General features: G+C 42.7%; 1 protein-coding gene across 2 annotated transcripts; it reads left to right on the top strand.

Moving 5' to 3' along the window:
- The first annotated feature begins 50 nt into the window (after positions 1-50).
- Positions 51-18,900, top strand: prdm15 (PR domain containing 15). Of its 2 annotated transcripts, none has more exons than XM_044041968.1 (24): positions 51-221; positions 853-892; positions 1,465-1,558; positions 1,986-2,139; positions 2,297-2,449; positions 2,544-2,649; positions 2,882-2,959; positions 3,098-3,313; positions 3,734-3,907; positions 4,125-4,219; positions 4,301-4,388; positions 4,469-4,636; positions 5,181-5,275; positions 5,386-5,517; positions 9,579-9,719; positions 10,312-10,475; positions 12,429-12,508; positions 12,910-13,029; positions 13,158-13,289; positions 14,194-14,277; positions 14,956-15,131; positions 15,216-15,296; positions 15,865-16,086; positions 17,491-18,900. In XM_044041968.1, exons 1-24 carry the CDS (start codon positions 123-125, stop codon positions 18,019-18,021), a joined length of 3,423 nt encoding a protein of 1,140 aa, XP_043897903.1. In that variant the 5' UTR covers positions 51-122; the 3' UTR covers positions 18,022-18,900. The 2 variants fall into 2 exon arrangements, with proteins under 2 accessions (XP_043897903.1, XP_043897904.1); XM_044041969.1 differs by lacking the exon at positions 51-221 and adding an exon at positions 232-537.
- The last annotated feature ends 2,529 nt before the right edge of the window (positions 18,901-21,429 follow it).

The raw sequence follows: 21,429 nt of genomic DNA, 5'->3' as shown, positions 1-21,429 counted from the left end.
ACTTAATAAATGTATAATTCCTATTCATTTCTGTATCATCTTGTAGTATTACATTTTACATAACCTAACTGAAGCTTGATCAAGGTGCTTTGTATGACGAGCATGTGCCTACAGCTCCCACAATGCACTCGGCGCGGCGCGTTTCCGGTCCTGCGCCGTTTCTGGAGCGGATTGGAACCCGGAGTCAGGATTCGCTAAATGAAGAGTCTACTGCAAGAAAGGTAACGTGTTTTTCTACAAATACACGTCGCTTTTGTGTAACATGGCGGCTTAGTGTGGTAGTGGAGCTGCAGCTGCGTTGTCCTGTTCGCCCTGACTCTTCCTACGCCGCCTCCTCTGCGCACTGTCTCCCGCCGAAGAGCATCGACTCCGGTCTGAGGGTTTGTGTCTCCGGTCCATCCGCCATGCCGACTGTTCTTTGTTACAGTGCAGTGAAGAGGAGCCTCGCAGATCGGAGTTAAAACCCGGCTACACTTAGGGAGCGATTCAAATCCTGGATCCCAGTTTATACCGGACTGCTGTGCTTCGTCTGTCTGAGTGTGTGTGTGTGTGTGTGTGTGTGTGGCCTCACACCTAAAGACAGTTCATGCTGCCATGATCAATACATCAGTGTTTATCAGGGAGCTGTGTTGCATTCACTGTCACCGATTAAATGTGTGTGTGTAGACTCACAAGTTCAATTCTTATTGACACATAAAGTAGTTCGTTTTATGTGTGTGTGTGCACACTTTCTCTCTGTGATGATTCTGATCTCTGGTAGGAAACATAAATATGTATATACTGTATATATGTACAGTATACATATATACTATATATATGTAAAATAATCTTTTTGGGGTTTTTTGTCCATAGGTTGGAATAATGGCTGAGCACACGCCAGATGAGTTCATCTGTGAGTATGAATCTCCTCTTTAGGACCTTTTCTAACATAATAACTGACGTTCTTAGGACCAGCAGTCCTCATGGAGACCAACACCTGGTTCTGTGTGTGTGACAGACCAGTTAGTGTTGACAGTCAGGGATGAGACAGTATACTATGTGGGGTTATGTACAGTATATACTGCAATATATTATTGCACGTTATTTTAGAGAACATTGCAGTGAATATCTATTATCAGAGTGGAACAAATTTACAGTATTTTATGTGTATCTTTCCAGTCAGTCCAGGACCTTAGACCTTAATAATGGTCTCATAATGTGATTCATGTTTTTCACTTTGTCCTGTGTTGCATGTTTTTGAACATTATAGTGACACGTTTTTGGTAACGTCAGTAATGTTTTCTCAAACACATAACTACTAATATTAGTTCACCTGTTTCTACAAGATTTCAGAAAATGAAAGTAGATTACATATGTGAGGCTCCACCCGTTTACATTTAATGCAATAGTATCATGAGTTGCAGTCATATGACCAGTGTAATGATGAGTGTGATATGTGTGTGTGTGTGTGTGTGTGTGTGCCAGGGTGCGAGGACTGTGGTCAGTACCATGACTCCGAGTGTCCTGAACTGGGACCGCTGGTGACTGTCGAGGACTCCTTCGTCCTCAGCCGAGCTCGGTGAGTGAGCGGCAGCTCGCTACTACTGACATTCAGCAAGAACCTGCAAGACACTGACCTCTGACCTCTGTCTGGAGGCTGACTCTGGGGTTGGAAAGTGCACACAGAACCTGTAGAAAACCCCCCCACACACACAGGGGGAACATGCAAACTCCACACAGAAAGGGCCGGACCGGGACACGACTCATTAATCTGTCAATTATTTTTTTCAAATAATCATTTCGTTTTTTGGGTCCTTAAAATATTGGTGGAAAAAGTCAATTGATATTTCCCAAATTTAATAGTGAAATGATGCTCAATATACAAAATATGCACATTTAAGAAGCTGAAACTTATGACTTGTTTTCATATGCTCTGCCTTTCTTTATATTACTGCAGTGTCATATCAAACACCGTTGCTGTATTGTTTTCCTTTTTCATGGACCAGGTCGTCTCTACCAAACAGCCTGGATATCAGAGCGGTGGCTGACGGGCAGGAGGGCGTGTTTGTCCTGCGGCGGCTGGTCAAGAGAACTCGGTTTGGCCCCTTTGAGGCTAAGAGAGTTCCTTACCTGGAGAAGGAAGGCCCGTTTCCTCTGAAGGTGGAGACTGATGAGCACTGGCCTTGTTTACTTGTAGCATGGACGCATTTGCTTTATTTTAGCTGAACAGATGTGACTGTTATCTTATCTTATATTCTTATATTATATTATTATTATATATATTATATTATATATCTTCCCTCCTCCTAATTGGCAGATCTTCCAGAAGGATAGGGTGGTGGTGTGTTTTGACTCCAGCAATGAAGAAGACTGTAACTGGATGATGCTGGTGCGACCTGCAACTGACCACAAACACCAGAACCTGACGGCTTACCAGCAGGACGATGACGTGTACTTCAACACCTCCCAGGTGACTCGCATCCATCCTGAACCTGACCCTGAACCTCTGATAGGAGACCGGTGTTGGCTCTGGTTCTGGTTCACCTCTGCCGTTTGTTTCTCAGGATCTGCTCCCAGGCACAGAGCTGAGGGTCTGGTATGGAGCTTTCTACGCCAAGAAGATGGAGAAGACTGTGCTGAAGCCTCCACTTCCACCACCACCTCCACCAGGTAGATCAGTCTTACCGAACAAGACCAAGCTGATGCTCCTAACTTTACTTTTAATGTTGACATTAAAAACGAAATATAAAATCTGACACACACACAAAAGACTGGTGAGTTTGACCCAAAATGTGTTTGTTTGCTCCAACTTCACCTTCACGCGACAATCTGCGTTATTTATAAATAATAAAAAAAAATACAAATAATAAAAAAAAAACTTTTTTTTCCCTCCTCTCCTCAGATGTGTTGATGTCTAAAATGGAGACCTCTGAGAAAATCCGAGCTCACATACCCACGGTGGACGAAGAGGCAAACACGGGTAACGCTCGTCACTTCAGTGACTGTCTTACAAATATCTGCTCTTCCTTCCTGATACGGTTTTTGAATTATTTTTATTTATGCTGTGTCATGGTTAATTATCCTGTATCTCCCCCCTACCTCCTTCTGTAAATCTCAGGCAACATGTTGAGTCACCTTGACGAGGTGAAGACAGTGAGTTTGCCTCCGGTCGACCCAGAAGAGAACTTGCTTGCCCCATTTGAAGAGGAGGAGGAGGAGGAGGAGGGCAGCGCTCCCATACGTCAGCCGGTCCCCAAGAGAGGCCAGAGCCGAGCAGGGAGGAGAACCAAAGGACGCCGGCCTGGAGCCACAGCCACCGTGAGCAAAAGCAAAGGTGAGATTTGAGAAAACACTGTTGGTATCTGTTGGACCAGTTTGTAGAAAAATGTGTCTGACATCGCGTTGAGGGGCAGCTGAGCGAGTGTTAACATCAGTGAAGACAACAAAACACAACAACAACACATAGTAGCGTACACAACAAGGAGAAAATGTAAACAATGACTCAGACGGTCCTCACAGCTGCATCACTGCCACTCTGACGTTGTACAGGTGCTGGGTATTGCAGAGTTTTACAGAATGGCATTCTGGGAAAAAAAATATTTGAAAAAACGAATTGTTTGAAGAGGGAGCTTGTGTTTGATAAGAACATTTTAGCAAACAAACACACATCACACGTGAATATTACTATAGTAGTTTTAGAGTCTGAGGACCTACAGTAAATTCCTCTTTGACATTGGATTCCTCACGTGTACAGATGTCAAGCCCCCAGCGGCGACGTCGGAGCCGGTGGCGGCGGCAGCAGCATCAGCGAGTGAGCCTGTCCTCAAGAGACACAAAGTCAGAGAGCACAAGAGGGTGTACCGCTGCTCCCTCTGCAACAAGGTCTTCCAGAACAGCAGCAACCTCAACAGACACATCAGATCTCATGGTACGTAAAGCTGAGTGGAACGTATGATCTTAGTTGCAATTCAAGGTTTAGGTGTGGACCTCATTTTCAGATTTCAAAGTGGTCCCCGACACTCTTAAGTTTGGGAATGGCTGGTGTAAAGAAGTAGTTTTAATTTAAAGAGTGTGCAAAATCACCAAGCAGAAACCCACTTGAGGATGAATGTCGTGTTAATTGTCCGTCATGTGTCTCCTCCCAGGTGACAAACTGTTCAAGTGTGATGAATGTGATAAGTTGTTCAGTCGCAAAGAAAGTCTGAAGCAGCACATCTCTTACAAGCACAGCAAGACCATGGTGAGTAACACACCAACCTGTCACATCCAGGGTTTGTGTTTTTTCTTCTTCTAACATCTTCTCCTTATGTGCATCCAACAGCCTGACCACGAGTACAAATACAAATGCAACACATGTGAGAAATCCTTTCGCCTGGAAAATGCCTTAAAGTTCCACAACTGTCGGACAGGTAGCAGCAACCACCGACCTGTTGCTATATATCTTTTTTTAAACCAGTTGAAGTGACATGATGGTTTGTTTTCTCTCCAGATGACAAGACGTTCCAGTGTGACATCTGCTCGCGGTTCTTCTCCACCAACAGCAACCTCTCCAAGCACAAGAAGAAGCACGGCGAGAAGCTCTACTCCTGCGAGATCTGCAACAAGATGTTCTACCGCAAAGACGTCATGCAGGAGCACCACAGGAGGCACGGCGTTGGTGAGTCACCTGTACGACATGGAACGCGTGTTAAAGGTCCTTGTTAGGAACATTTAGGAGGGTCTGTAGAGCTCCGGACATCAGGTGACTCATTTTTCGATGGTTAACCACGATATCCGTTGCTTGGGTTTGTTCCCATCGTCTTCTTCTGCTCGCTGTGAGTGCGTTTCATGGCAGTGATTCACCTCCGTTTCTCTGGATCTGTGTTCACTTTTATGATGAAAACCATTGTCAGAGGCATTACCTTGGTGGTGTAATGTCAGCTACCAGAGCACTACTGTCAAAAAAATGAATATACTACCCATATATATTTGTTGCATTCTGCAATCTCACCTCTAGGTGTCACTGATTTACCGTTATGCACAGCCGTAGAACTTTCACCAGTGTGTCATAAGCGAATTACAAGTGGAGCTTATAAATGTAAAAAAAAAAAAAACAACAACATCAAAGGTAAACTATAATAACTGTATCACAACGTGTGTTGTGCTCTGTGTGTTGCCATATTTTTTATTTGCTGAACTAATCCCATAATACATCTTGACAGGACCAAAGCACATGAAGCGAGAGGAGCTGGAGGCCAACGGAGAAGAGGGGACCAAGTACAGGAAGGAGCCGTCCCCCTGTCCCATCTGTGGGAAGGTGAGCACTTCTGAACAGCACCAGAGGTTCACGGTGCTTCTGTCAGCAGGAGAAAGTAACTGCACACAGTGAGTACCGGCGAGTGTAGTGACGCGTGCTTGTGTGCACAGGTGTTCTCCTGCAGGAGTAACATGAACAAGCACCTGTTGACTCACGGCGATAAGAAGTACACCTGCGAGATCTGCGGCCGCAAGTTCTTCCGCGTGGACGTCCTCCGGGATCACATACACGTCCACTTCAAGGTGAGTCCACGTAACCTGAAGTGTGTGAACTGTAGATCATATTGTGATGGTTGACACCCCTGATTTCCTAAATCCTTATGATCCTGATTCACAAGGTCTGGATTTGATTCATTTAAAGATATTTCAGTTTCCATTAACTTGGTTATGAAAGACATTTTAACAGAATCTATGCCACAAATTGTACAGAATTTGAATCTCTAACCTGCTATGACATTAAAATATTAAAAATTAGCCCAAAGTAGTTACATCACTGCACTTGTTATTTAATATGACCACACAGTGAAACTCTTCTGTACAGTTGCAGGTGATTGTTCTTCTGTAACATGTGAAAACCTGTTCGGTAAAGCCTTGAAGCACATCAGACAGTTTAAAGTGATTTCCAGGTTGTCCAGCAGAGGGCGCTGTGAGTGCAGCTTGGCCTGCATCTAATTCTCGCATCACCACAATGATCTAGCAAGATTTTGTGTGGATGATACAGGAAATGGCATAAAATAAAGGATTGACCTGAGGATTTTATGAATCGATCTCAGCTCTTTCAAATGAAGAAGAATCTTCTTCTTCTTTCGGCTTCTCCCTTCAGGGGTTGCCGCAGGGGATCATCTGCCTCCACCTTGTCCTCTTTCTTGTGTCTGTCCTCCTTGTCCTTCCTCTTTTCCTGTTTCCTGTTTCCACCATCAATCTTTAACGTCCTTTGTCCAATATAATCACTGTCCCTCCTGCACGTGACCATCTCAGCTTTCCCTCTCTTAATTTAGATCAGTATGAACTGGAAAATCTATTTTTTTTCAACTCATTCACGACGACTTGGATGTCTTTACTACATGATTGTATCTTAGTGAACAGCTTGGGCCAAGAAAAAAACAAACTGACTGTGACCTGAACACGACAGGCCTCCTGATTTTTGTGTTTGAGTCTCAGCCTCCATCCTAAGCTTAGGACTACATTACCCATGTTTGTGCTGCCTGAAATTTGACAAATGACACATGAAAACGAGTTTAAGAGAATCTGCAAGGTCGGGGTGGGCGATATGACCTAAAATTAATATCACGGTATTTTTCATCTTTTGAACGGTGACAGTATAATATCACGGTATTACTTTTTTTGGTAGGTTTTGAGAGGAGTACATATTTTTTAATAATATTCTAATCTGATATTTGTAGTTTTTTTTCCTTTCTGATCCGGTCCCCAGAGGAATCACGGCTAAACACTACTAACGAACAGTACAATACAATACTAATGTGTTGGCCTTAAATTTGTTTTTGTTTTCTTTTTTAATACAAACAGAAAAGGACTTGACAAATTTTCTGAATATGAAATGTTAGGTTTACATAGTGTAACTTACCAATAGCGTTGTGCAGTCTGTGTCCAAAACATGCAAGTCTCGTATATTTATTAATTTCCAGAGCGCGCACCATGTTTGCGCCTAACGCAATTATTGCTCCAGTGTGGTCTTCGGGGAAGAAGGCGGTCTGGAGGCATCTGCTTCGCAACTTCCAGCGGCCTCGGTCTCTCCCTCTGGTTCCAACACTCCACTCATCTTTTTTCAGATATTATTGGCCCGACCTTTCTTGGCGATGTTTGAGCAGTTGTTTCTTTATTGATTACCCAAGAGCTCGTTACGCTAATTTAATGGCCACTCCCCTTTTACCACCGAATATGTTTTACTTTTTTATTAGCAACAAGATATACAGTATATAAGGACAGATATTCAGACCACTGAACGTTTGAAGAAAATGTAATGCATTATTATTTAGAATTAGGAGATTATTGGCGCTCAATTGATTTATCACGGTATTGACGGTATTGCAAAATCCATATCATGGCGCAATGTCACACCGGTGCTGACTATGACACCGGTATACCGCCCACCCCTACTGCAAAGGTTTTATATCATAAAATGAGGATGATGTCATTGTCCCACCTCCTTTCGTTTGTCTTCGCCTTTGTAGTTTTCTTATTCTTTTGTTTGGCTTTAAGTTAACTTTTATTTTTTGCCTTTGTCTCTTTGACTTGGTTCATTTAGTCTCTGTTTCTGTCATTGTATGGACTGAAACTATATACTTTTTAGAATACTTTTTCCTTTTTTTATAAATTTAAAGTGTGTATGGTTAGCACTCTCGCCTTGCAGTGAGAAGACCCGGGTTCGAGCCCCGGTTGGAACAAGGGCCTTTCTGCATGGAGTTTGCATGTTCTCCCCGTGTGTGCGTGGGTTCTCTCCGGGTTCTCCGGCTTCCTCCCACAGTCCAAAAACATGCAATGTGGGGATTAGGTGAATTGGACACTCTAAATTGACCATAGTGTGAGAGTGAATGGTTGTTTGTCTCTAGTTGTGTGTGGCCCTGCGATGGACTGGCGAACTGTCCAGGGTGTACCCCGCCTATCGCCCGATGTAGCTGAGATTGGCACAGCACCCCCCGCGACCCTCTGGTGGAGGATAAAGCGGTTAGATGATGACTGACTGACTGAAGTGTGTATGCTTTACGTGCATGCTCAATGTCTTCCTCTTCCTTTTGGTGTATTTCTGTAGCAGCATTACAGCGCCACACACAGGCCTGGCATATGCAGTACAGCCTTTAGAGTCATTTTTTGGGGGGGGGTGTGGATGATTCTTGAAACAATTCTGTGTTTACAGAAAAATATGTACGAAAGAAAAATGTAAAGTTCTGTTTCCATGTGCATGAGGCTTAAAGGAATACTTCACTGATTTTCATTTAGCTCTGTATTACTAGAATAGGGGTAGTATTGTTGAAAAATGGTGCTTCCCAACCTCATTTTCCCCTGAGTTGAGAAATATCTTCATTTTTTTCTTTGCTGCTTGCCCACCAGTGACACTTGGTCCTGTTAGTCCCGTAAGTGTTAGCAAAGATGGCGGACACTGTTTACATTCAGGGAATGAGGTCCCGTCCCTCGTACCAAGTGTCACTGGTGGGCAAGTAACACGAAACTATTCTAGTAATACAAAGCTAAATGCAAATCAGTGAAGTATTCCTTTAAGCATTACAGTCAGGCTTTATAAAGTAGGCTGACTGAAGTATAATTTAAAAAATGTTGTCAGATCCGGCCTGACGGGCTCCACTCATGCGCCACCCTCCACTGTACTGTATCTTACAATCTGTTCTAATACTGTCACGGTGACATTTTGTCCCGACAACCACACACACACACACACCTGCACACTCTCCTCTGTGGTACTTCCTGCCACAGCAAATGTCTGCAGGACCATATTTTACCCCGATGACACACCGAAGAAAACATCACGTCAGCTGGGCCATTGCAGCTGTAAATATTCATAAAATGTGCAGCATGATTTTCATACTTTAATCGTTTAATCAGGTCTTTCTGCATTGAAAGTAGGTTCGGTTCACTACTTTTTTTTATCTTGTTTGTTTAAATCCTCATCACATTCTGTTGTCCACCTTTAATAAGCACGATCAGTCATTTCACTCGGACCAAACTGATCGATTTGCTGAATGACCTGCCCCTCCTGAGTGATTTGATTATGGTGGTGCTTCGTCTTCCACTTGACTTCTAGCGGGTTGTCAGGCAGAGTGTGTTTTTGTTTTGAGTGGAAAGGAAGAAAGTGGTCAGATGAATGGGTTTCAGTGAAGCCTGCTATTTTTTACTTTATTTGTTAATGGCTGTCAGGACGTGAAGGAGAAGGATTTTTAACACACAGCATCCAAAAGGGTTTCAGAAAGAAACGAGAGAAAGTTACTCGGCTGAGGCCACTCAGGTTCCCACAGTCAGGCACTCGCCCACATTTCCAGAACATTTTATTTCAATCTGTCCTTTAACTTTTGAGTTATGCTGCTCAGAGTCAAACAGACAGACAGGAGAAGGTAATTACGTCCTTTCACAACTTGTCATTCCATGGCACTGTGGATGAGACTAAAACACCATCAACACACTCTGATAGATGATGACAGTGGCAGATGAGAGCAGGTTTCTGACTGTGGTGATCAAACTTCACTGCAGTTCATGCGCGGTACTTCTACACATTCTCTGGACCTTAGCTCCTAACTTATGTTTTTTCTGTGTGTGTGTGTGTGTGTGTGCTTCAGGACATAGCCTTAATGGATGAGCAGGAGAGAGAGGGCTTCATCAAGAAAATCGGCATTTCGGCTGGCAGCAGTGACGAAACGGACGAGGATGAAGACGAGGACGATCTGGAGCACCACAAGTACAACTGCAAGAAATGTCAAGTAAGCTTTGTGCTGGTGAGAGAGGAGGAGGAGGAGGAAGAGGAGGAGGCCTGTAGACCCTTTATCTGAGAACATACTCAGAGAAGTGAAGGGGAAATACGTTATTGAATATTAATGTTTTGTCTTTACTCCTCTTTTATCCTCTGCAGAACGTCACAGGTCAAGTTCACTGACATGTTCAAGGCTGCTCAATAATAATAATAATAATAATAATAATACATCGTATTTTTATAGCGCTTTTCTTAACACTCAGCAAGGCAACAGACATCTAATGTCCTCTGATACTTAAAACTAAGAACAGATGGAGTTATATAAACTCAATGTTTAACTTGCATTAAGGTGCCACTCAAATATCTTGTTTGTGCATGGGCAGTTTAATTGGCTGCTCTAAATTTCCTGTGAGTGAGTGGTTGATCGTCTCTATAATGCCGTGCGATGCACTGGCGACCTGTCCCAGGTGTGCCTATGCCAGCTGGAATTGGCACCAGCAGCCTCCACAACCCTCACGTGGAAGATAAAAGCAGGAGACAATGGATGGATGGACGTATATCTTTGACAGTCAGTGGCAAATAAAGGTTCTGTATGTGTGCAGCTGTCGTTTGCAAAGGGGAAGGAGTATCTGAAGCATATCATGGAACAGCACAAAGAGCGAGGCTACGGCTGCGGCATCTGCAACCGCCGCTTTGCCCTGAAAGCCACGTACAACGCCCACTTGGTCATCCACAGAGAGCAGCTGCCCGACCCTGCAGTGCAGAAGTAAGAGGAAAACACGACCCAGCTCACACACACACACATTTGTTAGCAGTGTAAAGTCAAGGCTGAGATAATAACACGAGATAAAATGGAGGCAAGTCTGTTCTCTGCTGATTATACCGAGTATGGCTCGATGCCACGTCTTCATGTCCGACATCAGTCTTTTTTTCTTTTTTTTACCAATTTTAAACATCTGAGCCATTAATAACAGTGGCGTTCACAACCTCGACACTTTAGAAACACTATGTTTCGACTGTAACAATATTCTCACACAAAGGACAAAATAAACACCTCACAACGTGTTAAAGGGGACATATTATACCCTATTTCCCCCCATTAAAATAGTTCCCTGGTGTCCTAATGAACATGTCAGTGACATGCTTTGGTCAAAATACCATAAGGATGAAGAATCATAGTAGTTCAATAACCCTGCTAAACCCGCCCCTTTCAGAACGCTCGGTTTTCGTGCATGGTCCCTTTATATGCAAATGAGACACAGGCAAACACACACCCACTTCTTCCAGGGGGTTTCTGATTTGTCCTCTTTACAGCGCTTTACAGCTCTATTCGTCTCCCCCTCCCTCCACTAGTTCTCTGACAATATCAACATGGCAGCGTGCGCGGAAAACAGCGAGAGTGCCGTCACAGGAAGAGACGCCCTACATAAGGATCGAGCTGAACACTGTCCAACTGTAAATCAGTTAAAAACATTTGGAACAGCACTGCTGATCGCCACCGCTGATCGCCAGCGGCGCGCGGCGAGCTGAATAAACTGCATGTTGCTGTATCAGACCGGAGACTGTGCTCCGGAGACCTCCCCTCCGCTGACCAGCTCCGGTGCTCCGGGCACTTTAGGCAGCTCGCCGCTGGCGATCAGCGGTGACACAGAGAGTGCAGCACCGCTGATCGTCAGCAGCGAGCTGCATAAACAGCTGCTTTATGTGATTGTATCAGACTGAGTCTGTGCTCCGGTCATGGAGGACGTACTGAACAAATATGTTTAATTAGGACGTGTCAGAATGGTCAGTTATGAGCTCTGTGTGATCTTTTCTTAACAATGTGTGTGTTTGTACGTCAGTGAAATACGTCCCCTGACTAAATACGGCGACCATATATATCCGGCACATTAGCTTCATATATAAAATCCTCTGTAAAACACTGTGCTCCACTGTGCAGCCACCAACAGCACACTTGTCCCTCCGCGTTGACATAATACCGCTCTTCCTCCCTCGCCTGCACTCTCGCAGGGACAAGGTGGAGCTAAGGTGGAGCTTGCGAAGTAAACGTACTGGTGGGGTGGTAACATTCACGGTGAAATGCGCATGCTGCCGTCATAAGCGCAGTGAATTCAACATTGAGCGTTTTATCGCCTATACTTACACTAAGGGGGACCGCGAAAACATGACTGAGTATTCTTTTTCCACACTTTGGCGACTGGTAGGGCCTCCAGAGTCCCAAATATAAGTATTGAAATGGTTAAAAAGTTGATTTTGCATAATATGTCCCCTTTAATGAAAATGCTGTGGCTGCTTTTGTTAAATCTTTCAAAAACAAAATTATACTCGGTTCTTTTTACATTTCTCACTCACTACATGAGGGTCAGTGGTGCCTGTTTTTAATTTCTTTAAGCATAAAATTATGCAGTCTCTTTACAGCTGCTTGCCTTTCATGATTGAAGCTTTAATATGATATTTAGGGCTCATGGTCATTTGAGATTTTATTGTATGAGACCAATAGATCATCTTTGATAATTGTCACTTTTCTTTGTGCTATCAATCCATTTGACTCCATTATTCCCCTTTTTTTTACTCCATTAAAAAGTCAATCATGTTAAAAAAGTGTTAATTAACTGAATTTGAAATTAACTGAACTTAATTTAATTCCATAAATGTTTAGTCAGAGTAAAACTGACCTCTGAAAGGAACCTGCTGTCAAATCCACTCGTCTTTCCCCAAGGTACATTCATCCATGTGAGATCTGTGGCCGAATCTTTAATAGTATCGGGAACCTGGAAAGACACAAGATCATCCACACTGGTGAGCAGAACTCTGATCTCTGAGAATAATGGTGAACATATGGTCACACGTTGCTTCTGTTGTCATATTAAATACAATGAACATATATGCAATTAGGATTTAAGTGTATTTGTAATTTTTTTGTCCTTCAATATTCAGTTTGCAACTGGTTTACAGAGACTGTGTGAGTGTCTTTCCTTTTGTTAGTTTCAGATAAACATGTGTTTTAGAATGTTTAGAAAGTTTCTATAATGCCTTGCAAAGTGGAAGATGATGTTGACACTAATTTTGCTGTTGGTGGTTAAACCACAACATTTTTGAAACATTTGTGACCTAAATTGGACAGAAAAAGGAAGACAAGTTAACTTTAAACACTTTAAACACAGGTTTTGTATCAATGAGACTGTGTTTTGGTCATTCAGGTGTAAAGAGCCACAGCTGTGACAAGTGTAGCAAATCATTTGCGAGGAAAGACATGCTGAAGGAGCACCTCAGGGTCCATGACGACATCCGGGACTTTCTATGTGCAGAGTGTGGGAAAGGTGAGGTTCTCACCGCCGCATCACACGCTGCGCGACTTCTTTTTCTCCACCGCATCAACAACAGAGTCGACATAGACATGGCTGATGTTTGGATTGTCGCCAATTTAAGATGATGTTCTCCTGTGTAGGCATGAAGACCAAACACGCTCTGAGGCATCACATGAAGCTTCACAAGGGCATCAAAGAGTACGAGTGCAAGGCGTGTAACCGCAAGTTTGCCCAAAAGGTCAACATGCTGAAACATTACAAGAGACACACAGGTAAGCGGAAAATGGCCGAGTATGCAGATGTTTGGATAAACACTATGCAGTTGTTTGGAGGCAGCACCAACATTTGTCATGATAGAATGGAACAGAACATAGGATCAGGTACATGTGCATGAATCTGAAGACATTTAGAGGAAAAAGTTACTCTACACTGTCTTCTTATGTCACACACCAAGAGGAAATGATTTGAGCTTGTAACCTCTAGGTCGCTGGTTCAAATCCCAGGATGGGTCAAGGGCTGTGGTGCCTCTGAGCAATCGCCATCACTCCCCAGGCACAGCAAAGTGCTGCCCACTGCCAAAAGTGTGTGTGCAAAAATAACCAATCCTTCATCTAAAAACAGGCTCAGTCAAAAAATACTATCAGACCTGACTGAGGGAGTGTTTGTGTGTGTGCACCAGTAGCACAGAGACGGGCTGCAACAAGAAGCTTTTATTCCATCAAACTGCTTGATAATTGGGTTTTGAGCAGAAGAATTCACTTGTCAACCAGTTTGTCGACGTCTCAATTCATTGTTGTGCAAAGTCGCCGTTTCTTTCTGTCTTGACATAAAAGGAATCACTTCCTGTGTGCAGTGCAGTCATGCGGCACCGATTAGTCCGCATTGTGTGAACTCATTTGGCACCCGTATGAAACTATTTGTTTATATTTAAAGGTCATGCACCACAGAGTTATGTGTTGTCATTTATCAAACGTGGTGAGCAATGGGCTATAAATCAGGCATAAATTTGAATTCTCTGTAGACGTGAAACACGTACAGTATGGAGAGGCCTTTTCAGATTTATTATTCATGCGTCATAGTCGGTTCCATGTGGACTGACAGTTGCAGCACCATCTTCACAGGCAGATATATTTTACGTGTCTGCGTCTTCTCCCTCTCTCTCCCTCGTGTCTGCAGGTGTGAAGGACTTCATGTGTGAGCTGTGTGGAAAGACGTTCAGCGAGCGGACGACTCTGGAGACGCACAAGCTCATCCACACAGGCAGGTTCCTCGTGCCACACTGCTGCACACCACTCAGTCACACGGTTACATTGGCTTTAAGCCAGTTCCAAGCCCAGCGCTGTAATTTACCTCTTTTATTAGTTCAGTATGTTTAGAGCCAAACCCACTCAGAAATTGAAACACCTGCTAATTGAGTCTGAAACCCAGAGGTCAGAATCGATTAGAGTCACACTCAATGTCACCTGTTGGTTTGTGAGTTGCTGTTTTGAAGCCTTGAGCTCCATGTTATTCTTTTAACACCAGAAGAAACCATATTTGCAAGAACAGAGTTTTTTCCACTACATGTCCAACTATACCTGCAACCAGGTTTCTATTGGACAGCACTATCTGTCAAATCACAGGGTCCATGCCACACTTTATCATCCCTAATTTACAAAAATGGACATCATGTTGTGTCGAAAAAGATCTGAAACGAAAGAATGAGACCTCAAATATTAGAAATCGAGTAAGAAGTTGCCTCATTATTACTGCATGACTTCCTTTTGCCACCAGAGGAGTCGCCCTCTGGTGGCCATTCAAGAGACTACAGGTTTCAGACCCTTACTTTGTTGTGTTCATCTTCTGTAAATGTACAAACCCCTATCATTGATGTTTACATGAGAAGATTGTGGAACACAGGATGCTGGACTGACCCCACTTTCCTCTTTGTCACCGCAGTGGGTAAGACGTGGACATGCGCCACCTGTGATAAGAAGTACCTGACGGAGTACATGCTGCAGAAGCACGTCCACCTGACCCACGAGAAGGTGGAGGCCCAGTCGTGCGACCTCTGTGGGACCAAGGTGTCCACTCGCGCGTCCATGAACCGACACCTGCGGCGCAAACACCCTGAGGTGACTCCCGTCTGGGAAACTAAACACGTGTTTGATGAATCAGGCCAAGTACCTGTTGTCAAACTGTCATTGTTCGCCTTCTAGATGGTGTCTGCGAGGATGGATGAGTTTGATGATCTTCAGGAAACGTCGACGATCAATGATTCTTCTATCAGCATTGTGCAGGTTTGATTTTCAAATTTCCTGATGCAGCACACCATAATGAGACGAATCGGTTATTCGGAGACAACTAATTGCTGTTAATCTGAGATATAGATAATGCAGATTACATTAAATAAGATACAACATTTATTCTAATGTGTGCTAATGTGTTGCCTGGTGATTCTGTTTGTCTTATTCTTTACACTCGTCTTCAAGACTAGTTTGCACCGTATGTTTTTCAGCCTGATCACTGCAGATGAGTTTTGCGGCCCTAAATGGTTCACAATCAGCAGTCTGAAGTCTTCAAAGACACCGGTCAAGGAAACCTACCAGACCCTGATCTCTTTTCCATCTTGCAACAATGACTTAACAATCCCAGCCAATCAGGGACCAGGGCAGGATGACATCAGCTGAAATGTTAACAGAATACAACAGTGATTCATCATAGAGAGAAAATTGCAAAGGAAAAACACAGAGACTGAGACAAAAAAACAACAACACTGTAAACATGAATCTGAGTGAAATGAAGCCTGGTTTCATGCATCATTTCTAAATGAATTCAATCTAAACAATGTCACTTCCTCCCCCTCAGCCCACTCTGACCCTGGAAAAAGACGGCACATGTCAAGAGAGGCCCAGCCGACCGTTCCGACACTCCAAAAAGAGACAGAGGGTTCCGGCTGAGCCGGAGCTCTCCGAGTCCGACGAATTTGTCGATTTCACCGAGCCGAGGCATGAACCTATGACGGAGTTCAACACCGTCATCGTCGGTGATGAAACTGAGACGAGCTCTGCTGTGCAGAGCATCCAGCAGGTAACACACATTTACAGCTTCTTCCGCTTCTTGTTATATTAACATTTCTAACGTCTGTTTGTTTTTTAAAAAAAAAACAGAAGAAACGATGACTTGTATAACCAGCAGGTGTCCTGGTTAAAAGTGAGCCAAAAACTCCCAGAAAGGAGCTGACTGCACTTTGCAGATGGAAAGAATAAATAAAAAATTCACAGAAGCAACAATGATTTGGCTCCCTGTTACTTCAGCTGCTCAGAGTTCATGATTCAGTAACTGTTGGACATTCATTCACAAAATTAAAGTGGGTAATTATGAAATACAAGGTGTAAATCTAATTAACCCTGAAGAGTTCATTTAATATCCTGACTAATTTGTTCTTTGTGGCAGAAAATGTCACTTTCCCAAAAACTTTTTTTCCACTTTAAATGAGTCAGTCTTTTAAAACTACATCAGCCTGAAATATATGTATCAAATTTGAGCTATATTCATTCAACACAGACAAAATGGCTTGACAATAAAAAACAGAATGGCACAAAATGTCCCTCAGAGCCTTTAAATTATGTGAATTATTACTTAATTTTTTTTTTATGTTTAAAACCCATGTTGTTCAATGAACTAATGTGATGACACTGGAGATGTATTATCTCTCATTTGTCACTCTTTACAGCATTCAACATATAATACTACTACACATGTACTGTGTGTGAATATCCCAGATTCTGAAACACCAACAATTAAATGACTTACATCAACTTTCTTCCTCATTCTGATGCTCCATTTGAACTCATTACTGCATCTACATGTCTAAATGTACTGAGGTGCTGCCATTTGATTGACTCATAGATATTTGTTGACTAGTCAGTCAGTCAGTCATCATCTAACCGCTTTATCCTCCACCAGAGGGTCGCGGGGGGTGCTGTGCCAATCTCAGCTACATCGGGCGATAGGCGGGGTACACCCTGGACAGTTCGCCAGGGCCACACACAACTAGAGACAAACAACCATTCACTCTCACACTCACTCCTATGGTCAATTTAGAGTGTCCAATTCACCTAATCCCCACATTGCATGTTTTTGGACTGTGGGAGGAAGCCGGAGAACCCGGAGAGAACCCACGCACACACGGGGAGAACATGCAAACTCCATGCAGAAAGGCCCTTGTTCCAACCGGGGCTCGAACCCGGGTCTTCTCGCTGCAAGGCGAGAGTGCTAACCACTACACCACCGTGTGACCCTATTTGTTGACTAGATTTACATAATAAAGTGGTCAGAGTGTGCATATACACGCATGTGAACACAGAAGATGGAGATTTGAAACAGATTAGAGGTCAGTGATCACCTAACCTTGTATATTTAATACTAAATCAGCAGATGAAATGCTATCATCATTGTCTATTTCTTACTGTGCCACCGCTGTTGTTTCAGGTGGTGGTTCTTGCCGACCCCAACGCTCAATCTGCAACCTCGCAAAACAACTCAGTGGGGCTGACCAACATCACCGTCACGCCCATCACGAGCCACGCCCCCACCCAGTTCACCAGCCTGCAGCCTGTAGCCGTGGGTCACCTGACGGCCAGCGACCGGCCGCTCACACTGGACAACTCCATCCTCACCGTCACCTTCGACACCGTCAGCGGCTCCGCCATGCTCCACAACCGTCCCGCCGAACTAGTCCCGGAAACGGTGGGTCCCGGCGGGGGTGCGGCGCCTCAGTCTGTCGCGCACTTCATCAACCTCACCACTCTGGTCAACCCCATGGGTCACCAGCTGGAGGCGCCCACTCTGGCCTGGAGGCCTGTACCCGCGGCCGAGGGCAGCCAGGTCGTCCCCGTGGTGGAGGGAACTCAGAGTGAGAGTCAGGAGGTCCAGAACCAGGGTCTGGACCCGGGTCGACCTGGCCAGAACCAGCCGCACGGGCAGCAGAGCAGCACCGCACAGCAAATGTTCAGCTACTGAGCAGAGATCGGAGGTGCCGGTCACCTCACTCTGACCAACACTGTTACACGGTAGAGTAGATTTTACGATCACTGTCACCCTGATGCCTCTCCAAACTCCATGGAAGTGAATGAAATTTAAATGTTTTCTTTTTCCTTTTTATACTGATATGAAAAGAAAGGTCTGTTGATAATTAACATTATAATTTTAAAAAAGAGAGACAGACGCGGTACATTCAGCCTGATTCACTGACACTCCTCTGGAGGATTTACATTTCAAACCAAAGCGACATGCGGAATATTCAAATGCCTTATTATCAGCCTTTTTTTCAGAACATGTGCATGTTTTCAGGATGAATCTGCTGCTCCTAAAATGAAATAAATACAAAATGTCCCAACAAGAGAAGACACACACACACACACACACACACACACACACTGTTCAGTGAAAACACTTGTGCCAGGTTTTGTGATGAAGTGATGGTTGACATTTTCCTAAAAGCAACCCACTCATGAAGTCCTTATTTTTGAATGCTGCAACTGTAATTATTACCAAACTGTCTGGAAAATATACTGGAAGCCTTTTGTACTGTTATTTTTAAACAGAATTACCTCGAAATGGCTCTTGGTTTTTGTTTTCATATGAAATTGAGTGAATGCTGATATTTACATTGACGAGGCTGCACCAAGGTGTGTGTGTGCAGGCATGTGCGTGTGGTCTACATATGTTTGTATTTTTGAGTTTATTACCTCTGTAGGGCCTTTTCAGGCAATAAACACTTACCTTGTCAGGACCAGTAGTCCTCATGGATACCAAAAGCAAGTCCTAATGAGGGGGAACCTCATTTCTGTTAGGGTTAACACTTTGTTTAGGCTGTCTAAATAAATGGAAATGAATGCAGTGTCCTTCCTATTAGGAAGTGTGTGTGCGTACATGTTTTTATATCTTTGTGAGAACATTCTGACTGGGCTTCACAACTTTAAAGTGCTTTTTCATGGTTAAGACCTGGTTTTAAGGTTAGGGTAAAGCACTTAAGGCACTTAATTATGATGGTTAAGGTTAGGGTAAGGGGTTAGGGAATGCATTATGTCTACGATGTGTCCTCACTGTGATATAAAAACAAGCTTATGTGAGCTTTAGCAAGTTTATAGTTACGGGGTGCCGTTTGTAAAGCGGCTTATGCTGAAAATAACTGCAACATTTTGTCACATTTAGCTTCAAACAATGTTTGAAAAAGTGGTGTGAATTTTTGAAAGGCACTTTTTTAGCACAATATTTGTTAACATAGAATTTAGAAATGTATTAAATCGTTAATTCTAAATATTAAATCTTACATCGAAATGCTAAATCGAAATCATAAATATAAATGCTAAATCGAAATGCTAAAACATGTTCACTTTGGCTTTCATAAAGGCCAGAACTTACCTCCCCCGTCCCTGCCCACCTCTAGTGGTACACGCTCGCCCATGGATGCTTGCCCCACCAGCCACACATATCAACATGTCCGACGGTCAAGCGTTTACCGAAAATATCGGAAGGGCCGTTTTGGCGGCAATACAAAAATGTTAGTAGTTCATCGTCAGCGACCGCTTCCGCCACAGGGCCACCACAGCACTCGGTAAGTTTGTTTTCCAACTCGCGTAGCATTAGGTTCTTATTAAGGCTACCTTAACTAGCTAACGTTAGCCTTGATAAGAACCTAATGCTACGCCTCTTTATTTGATTCTATAAACACAGCCTGACCTCCTCGAGCTTTTATTTTGGTACTTCCGGTTACCGGCATTAACATTTAGCTTTATATTTAGCATGTAATATTTAGATTTAACTATTGAATACATTTATAAGTTAACAAATATTGTTGTAAATGTGCTAAAAGGTGACTGTGTGTCAAATGTTGCAGTTATTTTCAGCACCCCATAAATAGTTCCATTGTTTGATTGGACTGCAACAATGAATTATTATGTCATGTAATTACTAAATGTATTGCCTTGTTTTGATAATCAATTGATTGGTTAAAGTGGCCTTTTTCCTTTATAATAAAAAACAGATTTTTGAGTTTAGCTTCTAAAATGTGGATATATCCTGGTTTCTTTCCTCCTGGCCTTGCATTAGAGCAATTCTCAAACTTTGTACATCTTCTCATGTAAAATTAAAAGAAAATTGCCAAAATGTTTCCCAAACCCTAAAATGGTGGCATCCTCAAATGTCTTATTTTGTCCACAAACCACACAAGCTAAAATCACAAACACTCAAATGGTTAATTGATTATCAAAATAGGCAGCGATTAATTTAAAGAAGTGAGTAATTGTTGTAGCCATTACTGAAATGAAACTGAACCTTTGTACCTGATGCATCAAATATAAATCTACAATATGATAAATAAAGTAAATAAAGTGGATTTCAGGAAACAACAAGGAAACTAATTTTCATCTGACAAACAAAAGCCACACTTCCTGAGGCTCACATTCTATCCAATATAATTCTATAGCACATTTAAAAACAACAGATTTGAAGTGCTGAACATCACAAAATACATAAAACTTTGTAAACTAAAAGGCAATATAAAAACAGAATATAAAACCAATAAAATAGCAATAAAATTATAAAACAATTTGGAAGCCAACACAGCAAAGGCTTTGTCTCCTCTGTGTTTAAACCTAAGATCACTGAGGTAAAATGGAGCGTGACCATTTAAGGCTTTGTAAGTAAAAAGTATGTTTTTATATATATATACATATATATATGTATATATATGTATATATATATATATATATATATATATATACACATATATACACACACATATACATATACATACATACATATACATATACATATAAACACACATGTATATATATGTATATGAATACTAAAATAAGTTGTGAGCCAATTTATGTAACATAGAAGAGCCAATACAAGTGTAAAATGAAGAAAAAGTGACAAAGTCATTATGTTGTGACAAAATCTGAAAATGAGCAGATATGAGTCTGATCCGGAGGAAAACATGATTAGAAATGAAATGAAGAGCACTGCAGTGGAGTCTAACTGAGCAGTTCAAACAGATGTGATCACATTTAATCTCTGTTTGATCACTGAATCATAAAGAAGCCAAAATAAGTCACTTGCCTCTCTGCTGATGCAACAGACTGAAAGTTCTTATGTAAGGCAAAGACTGAAAACTGGTTTCTTTTCATGAGCCGACAACCTCTTAAGATAAGGTTTTTTTTGTTTTATTTTTTTATCAGAAAACTTCCATAGCAACACATTTTCAAACATTCCCCTTTTACACATATATGATTTCAGATCGTGTGCACACACAGAGCTGGGTGTAGTAATAAGAAACGTCCAACAGATGGCGAGAAAGTCTTGCTTCATCTCACACAAGGTGACAGACAGACAGACAGACAGACAGACGACTTTATTGACCCC

Source organism: Solea senegalensis, linkage group LG13, assembly GCF_019176455.1.
Source record: "Solea senegalensis isolate Sse05_10M linkage group LG13, IFAPA_SoseM_1, whole genome shotgun sequence".
In the NCBI taxonomy this organism is placed as follows: Eukaryota; Metazoa; Chordata; class Actinopteri; order Pleuronectiformes; family Soleidae; genus Solea; species Solea senegalensis.
The sequence above is the reverse complement of the archived record's forward strand: the minus strand, read 5'-3'. Positions and strand labels throughout refer to the sequence as shown.